Source organism: Uloborus diversus, chromosome 9 (genome assembly GCF_026930045.1).
Source record: "Uloborus diversus isolate 005 chromosome 9, Udiv.v.3.1, whole genome shotgun sequence".
Lineage (NCBI taxonomy): Eukaryota > Metazoa > Arthropoda > Arachnida > Araneae > Uloboridae > Uloborus > Uloborus diversus.
This window is the reverse complement of record NC_072739.1, coordinates 48843471-48852276: the sequence shown is the minus strand read 5'-3', so window position 1 is coordinate 48852276 and position 8806 is coordinate 48843471. Positions and strand designations below refer to the sequence as shown.

Sequence of the window (8806 nt, the reverse complement as noted above, 5' to 3'; positions counted from 1 at the left end):
AATAAGATTCAAAAATAGTGGGAAAAAATTGTTGTTCGTAACTCCAAAGTCTAAAGCGCTCTCTATCCGCATTTTTTAAACTACATCTGCAAAATTCATTTTCAAAAAAATACTGATAAAAAGAATAATTTTAGCGAAAACCGCAAACGAGTCGACCAATTTTTCCGTTTTTTATGATCATTTGAAATTTTGGACTTTAAATTTTAACGACGCCTATCGCCTTCGGAAGACGTTTGAGATCCTTATTTTTGCACAACAAAATAATTTTGGTTGACTCCGTCATTTCATCAAAGTTTCTAACTTGTAATCTTTAGATTTATATTTATTAACAAAGACGCGTTTCGGAGCTGCAGAAATACATTTGTTGATTGTAGGAAAGTCTGCTCTGAGTCGAAAAGGGAAAAGAGCATATATATCCTTCAAAAGATTTGCCAACATGCCGGAATTGTCCCTACATTTCGAACACTTTTGAAAATTGATGTTTAGTAAAAGTAACTTTGTATTTGTTATTACTCCCTAGAGGTCTTTTCTTTTCTACCGACATTTCATCCAGTTTCATTTTTATTTTGCGGGGAATGAAGAGGAGGAACCCATAGTTAGTAACTCTTGCGCGATCACACTGAATATAATGTAATGTAAAACTTCTCTTTCCCTTTATCTTATTTGCATTGGCAACGCACAAAGGTGTCGTTTCTTGTTTTGATCAAGATTTTTGACGAACGAAGAAATCTCTAGATCAGAAGCTTTCTTTGCTTCTCATCATGTCGTAAGTTGTTTAAATTCTGTACCTCTTTCTTGTTTGCGTATTTTGTATTTGTCTCACCTTTTTATTAGTTGTGGCATTTCAGGGTATTAGTGACATAAGGGTGTCGGTTACAAAACTTGTTAAAAAGATAAAATTTAGTAGTTTTATTTTCGATCTTGAGTTTCATTAAATATTTCTCATCATCCCAGGGAACTACTTTGATATACCCCCCCCCCAAATCGGAAATTTGGCAACTTTTTTTGTTTTTCTATTTCTATTTCTATTCGATGAGCCATCTAGCTCATATATTTAAAGAGGACTGCGTGCTTAAGCGCCTAGCCTCTGTACTTTAAAGTTTTTATTTGCGTCAAAAGGTGGAGCTTTAAGGTGACGGAGGAGACAAAAAAAAAAAAAAAAAGAAAAGAAAAAAAAAAAAAAAAGAAAGTCAAACAAAAAAAAAAAAAGGACAAAATCGCAGACGGAACGCCGTCCAGCGATAAAAGTTGCGAATCCAGAAAATCAGTTGTCAAATGAGAAAATTCAGGAGGGATAATGTTAAGCAAATTGTTTCTTGCCCTGCGAAAATTACTGCATTGTTGAATACGATGACTAACTGTATTTGTCACTTTGCAGTGAGAACGCATTGGTGATGATTCAATTTTCATACGAAAAAGTTTTTCTTGAGTAATGTAACAATCGGTGATTAGTCTGTTTAGCAGAATTTCTTCTCTTCTATTTCGGCATTTGATTTTATTCTTGAGGGGAAGCTGTCTTTCCTTGAATTTTAGAAAATACTTGCTTTCTTTCCACTTGCTTTCTCTTTCATTTTTTAAGTCAGTTTTGATTTTGTTTTGACAGTCTTTCCACGTGGAGCATTGAATTTTTGGGGTATAGTCCTGGCTTGTTGCTTCTTTTGCTAGTAGGTCGGCTTGTTCATTTAGTTGAATTCCAGTATGACTGGGGACCCATACGACTTTGATATTATTTTTGTCTGCTAAAATATTTAGGATGTTTCTAGTTGCCGTAATTGAATTGTCTTCTTTTCTCTTTTTGTTTTGAATTGCTTTAATTACGCTTAAGCTGTCTGTTAATATAATGGTTGATTTCATGTTGCTTATTAGGAATTTAGCTAGATAGTAGATAGCTGTTAATTCGGCTGTAAAGATAGAACATATGTCTGGAATTTTTATCTTCCTTATGATTTCATTGCTGTGTTTTACAATTCCGAAACCTACTTTATTGTTCATTTTCGATCCATCCGTAGCGAAAATATCTGCATTAGTATTGTCTTGCATATAATCGTTGAAAACTTGTTTCATTACTTCTCCATTTTTGTTGTATTGTAAGAATTCATCTTTTACAACAAACTCCAGTTGAGATTCGTGCCAGGGCGGTATATTTTGACTGGAAAAAAATTTATATTGCTCATCAATCAGGTTTTTATTATATTCTTTTACATAGTTGATAGCTTCATTTACTAAGTCGTTTTTCGAGTTAATAAATTGTCGATTATAGAGAAACTTATTATTGTTATTATTTTTAAAATATTGCTTTAACATATATTTTATTAAATTCCATTTTACTCTCACTTCATATTCGTCAATTTCTGTCATTCGTCTAATGGTGTCATTAGGAGCAAAGGAATTTAGCTTTAAAATAGTTCTAATAGTTTTGTTTTCCAGGACATTAAATTTTCTTCTATTGCTTTTTGTGTCTTTGGTTCTGACTATACTTCCATAATTGATCTGTGGGATTATGATTTGCTTCATAATCGATACTAAATTATTATTATTCATTCCAGTATTCTGATTACTTAAAATTCTGAGGACATTGATGCTTTTGGTAACTTTTTTTTCAATAAGCTCCGTGTGTTTCTTCCATTTCATGTTGTTGTCTATGATTAGGCCCAGAATTTTATGATGCGTTTTCCATGGAATGTTGGTGTCATGAATTTGGATCGAGAAAGTTGGTTTAATTTTGCCAGGAGACATATTTAATACTGCACATTTATCAGGAGAAAATTCTAGCCCATTACTCTTTGCCCATTTCGAGATCTTGTTAATCGTGTTTAAGACTAATTCTATCGCCGAATCATTATTTTCGTGATGAATTACACATGAGATATCATCTGCATAGGAAAACAGGTTGCAAAAGTTATTTTGAATATCCACAAGATCGATCAAAAAGCAATTGAATAAAAATGGTGAAATAATAGAGCCTTGAGGAAGGCCTTGTTTATACATTTTTTCTTCGGAAAATTGGTTTCGCCATTTAACGCAAAAAGATCTTTGTGTAAAAAAATCTTTAATCCAATTGATGATTTTCTCATCCAAGTTTGTTTTGTAGAGTTTGTTAATAAGGATGTTGTATTGAATATTGTCATAAGCTCCCTTGATATCAAGCGAGATGAGATAAGTGAAATGTTTTCCCTCCCGGGCATTGGAGATCGTATTAGCCATTTTAAATAGGCAATCTTCTGTCCCTCTTTCTTTTTTGAAGCCATAAATAAAATTGGGGAAAATTTTGAATTTTTCTTCCCACCAGATTAGTCGTTCTAAAATCATCTTTTCCATAAGTTTACAAGTACTTTGTGTCACTGCGATCGGCCTATAATTGCCTACAAAGTTGCTGTTCTTGTTTGGCTTTTTGATGGGAATGATTGTGGAAATTTTCCAGAGCGCCGGAACTACACATGTTTTTAAACTTTTTTTTATTGAAGATTCGTAAAAGGAAAATTTTACCTTCATCAGGCAAATTTTTTAACATTTTATTAGACACATTGTCAGAGCCAGGAGATGTGTTTTTAAGGGTCTTATATGCTGTATTAAATTCATTCTTTGTAAAACGGTTGCGATAAATTACATCTGTTTTTATCTTTTTTATTGATGATGATTGAATTGAAAGAGTTATTAGTTTTAGAGAAAAAGTATTCTGCGAAAATATCAGCTTGCTTTTTTCCATCTAATATTTTGATGCCATTATCTTCCAGAACTAAATTGCTGTCAATTCTCTCTCTTTGTATGCCATTTTTTAGTTTGTTGACTGATTTGTAGATGTCCTTCGTATTTTTTAAGTTTTTATTGATTTTAGCCCAGAATTTCACTTTAGCCTTTTTAATAACCCGTCTGAAAACCGCCAACTTAAATTTGTATTGAATCCAGTCTTCTATAGATTGACTGTGAGTTGCTTTGTTAAAAGCTTGGTTTTTTTCCCTTTTTTTCGTGGAACAATTGAAATCCCACCATTTTTTATTCTGTGTGTTATCTTCGTAGATAATGGTTTTGGAGTTATCTTCAGAACATTTATAAATAATACTATTAAAATTATTAAGGATATTGGAGTTTTCCATATTGTCATCATTGAAATTATTTTCATTAGAAATTTCTGTTGCTATTTGCGATTTCGTTTTTTCCCAGTTAGTATACCTCTTTTTAACAACTTTCTTAATTTTGTTCTCTATATGTTTTAGCAAGATAGGGAAATGATCACTGCTTCCTGATTCGCTGCCATACATGATGTTGTAATTCAACATTAAATTATTACTCTTACAAATAATGTCCAGAATACCTTCTCTTTTTCCTCTATTATGACGGGTTGGAGTTTTGTCGTTAATTATGCAAAACTCGTTATCAGAAAACCAGTTGTAAATTTTGTGGGCTGTAAGGTGGCTAACAGAGTCGCCAATTGATATATGCCTTGCATTAAAGTCGCCAGCATATATTTGGTTTTTATCTTTAATTTTATTTAACAAAACAATGGTTTCATCTTTGATAGGCCCCGGTGGTCGGTAACAATTTATAATCTGTATAATTTTATTATTAATACTGACTTTAACACTGTTAATTTCTATGTCATTCTCTCCTGTATTAATTTTAATTTCATATGAAGGAATTGATTTTTTAACATATATACATAAACCCCCTCCTTTCCTAGGAGGAACTTTCTCGTTAGAGTAGTAATTATAATTGCATATTAAAGGAATTTTATCATCTTCGCACCAGGTCTCCTGGATACAAATTACATCCGGCTTGGACCAAGAAATGAAAAGTTTTAACGTGTCAATGTTTTTACAGATACTCCTGCAATTCCAGCAAAACAAGAAAAAAGGCATCACAAACACACACACAAAAAGGGGAAAACCCCCCCGAAAACAGCAAAATTAAGTGGAGATATCCGCAGGCGGAGTATCTCCTGGCACCACTGTCATGTCCATAGGGTTCCCTAAGATATCTTCACACTCGCTACGAGGGGTATAATATCCCTCCTCGGATAAAAAGTCATTTATTTTTTTTAGTTCTTCATGCAAACTTTTATTTTCCTTTTCTAGATCATCTGATTGGGTCAAGTTTGTCTCTTTATTGTTAATTAATTTCATTCTATTAATTTCCAATTTTAAATTAAGGATCTCTTGCTTCAGAATTTTTATGTCATTATCTTTTTCTTCTATTTTTTTTAGTAATAAATTTATTTGAGTATCTTTTCCTTCCTTTAGGGGACTGTTTGGTATTTTGCTCGGTGACTGTGAGCAAGTGGCATTCGCATAGGTTTTATTGATGATAGTGTTAGTTGTTTGTGTATTTCCTGATCTTTTATTCAGGGAGGGACATTTGGTGTCTGTCGCTTGATGATCACCTTGACAGCGGAAACAAATAGGTTTTTTGCCGCATGCTGTATGGCTGTCTCCACAGTCTGGGCATTTAATTTCCCCTTTACAGAATTTTTCAGGGTGTCCCACTTTTAAGCATTTATGGCATATTCGAGGTCTGTCTATGAATTTACTAATTCTGTACCTTACTCTGCCGATATTCAAATGTTCCCTGTTACTTTTTCCTATCTCTTTGATGAGAATGACAGGAATTGGCTCTTTTGTTCCCTTTTTAGTAAATCTACAAATTTGGGACACATTTATATTTTCTTCTTTTAGTTTTATAGCAATGTAGTCGAGCTTTATGTCTACGTCAACATTTTTAATAATATATTTTGTACAAATATAATCTTCTATCACCCTTTTATTAACCTGAACATCTAAAAAGGTTTTAAGTTTTATTGTTTTTTCCAATGTTTCCTGATTATTTGTTGTCAGAATGATGTTTCCATTACGGGAAAAGACAATCGAGTCTCCTTTATTTGTGAATTTGTCAAGTTCCTTGTGAAACTTTAAGCCTTTATTTGAGGGGATTTGACCTTCAATTCCAGAAATGGCTAATTTTATATTTTGGCATCCATTTTTTAATGCTAGCTTAAATATTTCTGAGTCAGATAGGCTATTTTGATATACTAAATGGTCATGCTTACGAATTTTATCACAAGCCAGACTTTCTTCGTTATCAGATTCTTTACTTTTCCACTTTTTATTTGTCATTTGGATATAAGCATTATAACCAACAAATAAAAAAGAATAACCACCACGAGAGAAAACCAAAAAAAAGAAGGTACAATACTTGAGTCTTCAAAATAATGTCCCACCGGAACGGAAGCAAAACACGAGTCCTTTTTTGTTTTTGTTGACACAAAACTTTGTTGCCACAAAAATTGTTGCCACAAAACTTTTAAAAAAAACTCAAAAAATGGTACAAAATACAAGAAAATACTTAATTTGGCAACAACAAAATCCTAAAAGCTGAAAAAACCTAAATTGGCAACACCAAAATAAGAAACAGCAACCCTAAAAAGTCCGTAGGAAATGCCAGATTTGGCGCGTAATTTTTGGGGGTGTATATCAAAGTTATACCCATCCCAGAAAATGTTCAATTCATAAGCTTTTTTAACATTAATATTTTAACAGAACTTTGTGAAGTGTGTTACGTGAAAACGCTTTCTAAACTGGTGATACCATCACCCTAATAAATAATACAGACGTTGTAATGTATCAGTCAAAATAATCATTAATGTTAGGCTATTTTCAACGAGACATTTATTTTCACCATTAAAACTTAGCACACCAAGCGAACTCGACCATATTTCTTCTTCTTCTTCCTGAGAATTCCCGGGAGTAAATAATGTTGAGGGCTGCGTACAGAGCACTTTGCCTCCCTTTCGTATCATATATTGAATTAAAAACAGTTGAAATGAGGGTAATCTTTTTATAACCGTCTTAAATATAATAAAAATTGCTTAGAATTAATTCTTTTTACAATGATAGATGAAACAACTGAATTAACATGAGTACATTATGTAAATAACTGAAGTAATCTGACAGTATAGAAGTAGAGCAAAGAGAGGGCGAGGATAGCCCTTCCGTAACTTGGATCCTTAAGCAAATCCAGACTAAAAATGTCATTTGAACTTAAGTTATTAACCTTTATAGTATTTATAATGAAGTTCCTTTGTTCAATGTTTCTGCTACAATTCCAAATTACGTGCTCGGTATTTTCAATTTTTTGGCAGGTCTCGCAAATGGGGGTATTTGATTTCCTTAGTTTAAATAGTTTTTCTTTAGTTAAGAAGGAATCAGTTAGGATTCTATTCAATTTTTTTTCTTCGCTTCTGTTCTTGACCCACTTATAATTTTCATTGATGGAGTTTACAATGTTTTTGTATTTGGAGAAATATTTTGATCCCTCCCATGTGATTTGCAACTCTTTTATTCCTCTCTTTTTTTATATGATTTCGCGTGTCATTCCATGTACAGATAGGAGACATAGGTGTTTGGGAGCATGACTCTGCTTTTGTGGCTAGTTTGTCTGCTTCTTCGTTATCTGAAATTCCCTTATGCCCTGGGACCCATGCTATTTTGATTTTGTTCTTTTTTGAGAGTTCAGATAAGTGGTGTCTTGTGTTGTATACCAGAAGATCTTCGTTTTTGTTTTCTTCTTTTAGTGCTGTAATGGCACTTAAGGAATCGGATAAAATCATAATTGGGGAGTCATTTTTAATAAGGAATTTTGGAGCGTACCAGATAGCCCCTAGTTTAGCCGTGTAAACTGAACAGATGGGTAGGATTTTTATTTACCTTTTAAATCCTTCCTTTTTGTTATAGATAGAGAATGCTGTATTATTTGATTTTGACCCAGATATTGTAATTGGGGTGTTGTGCTTTGAATTCTTCGAAGGACTGCTTGATGATGTAGTCTGGGTTTGGTTTTTGAAAGTCTTTGTCCTTCAGGATGTACTCGATATTGCTGATATCAATTTCCGATTTTATGTTTTCTTTACATATCCCGATTTTGCCCAACCTGGTTTCCCTTTTGATTTTTTCAAGGCCAGTAACTATTTCAATCATGTGTAATTGGTTGTTTTGGAAATTTTTGATCGGCTTGATATATTTTTTATTCTTTTTTAATTCTTGTTTGCTGATGTATTTTATGTAACTCCATTTGATGCGGGTTTTATGTTTTCCGTACCTGTAATAATCCTGATTAGTTTATTTGGAGCAAAGGTATTAACCCCTAGTGCTTTCCGAAAAGCTTTATTTTCTGTTGTCTCAATTTGTTTATGATTCGCTTTGGAATCTTTGACTCTGATAGGATTCCGTAATTGGCTTTAGCTACAATTGTTTGCTTTATGACGTTGAGTATCTCTTATATAATTAAAAACTGAGCGTGCCTATGTATCTATGTATGCAAAAGCTTCTTCTCCCGAATGACAGTGAACTGACCATCGAACCAGGTGTCGATGGATTCGTTCCCGACTTCATGTTTGGCTATTTAACCTTATCTTCCGATAATAATTAGCAGAGATATCAATTAAAAACTTTTAATTATGACTCTTAGATTTCAAAATCAAATCCCTGTTTTTCGAACGCTTTCCTCCATTGAAATTATTATTCAGTGCTTCATCTCAACTTTCCACAACAATGCTCTTATTAAAATGTATAGCGGGTGAAGAAAATTATTGAGATGAAAGATCTGTTGCCATTTTTTTCCTCGAATATGAACAGGTAAAATTCTTGTTTTTGTTTTGAGGCTTTTCGTGTAATCAGGGGATTTAAAATGTTTACTTTTTGGGGGTTTTCCGCAATCTGCCGCAAAATTTCACCAACTTTTTTTTTGGTTTAAGCCTGAGTGTTGAACTCGCATCACTTGACATACATAACTTTTTTTTTCTAGGTGGACCGTGCAA

At 33.0% G+C, this 8806-nt stretch overlaps 1 protein-coding gene across 1 annotated transcript in view; it reads left to right on the top strand.

Annotated features, from left to right (window-relative positions):
* The first annotated feature begins 662 nt into the window (after positions 1–662).
* The window catches only part of LOC129229522 (DNA-directed RNA polymerase II subunit RPB9-like), a 45886-nt gene continuing 37742 nt past the window's right edge, over positions 663–8806 (top strand). Inside the window, exon 1 of the mRNA XM_054863842.1 lies at positions 663–766. Coding sequence (XP_054719817.1) covers positions 762–766 — 5 coding nt within the window. The 5' untranslated portion in view covers positions 663–761. The remainder of the gene's footprint in view (positions 767–8806) is intronic.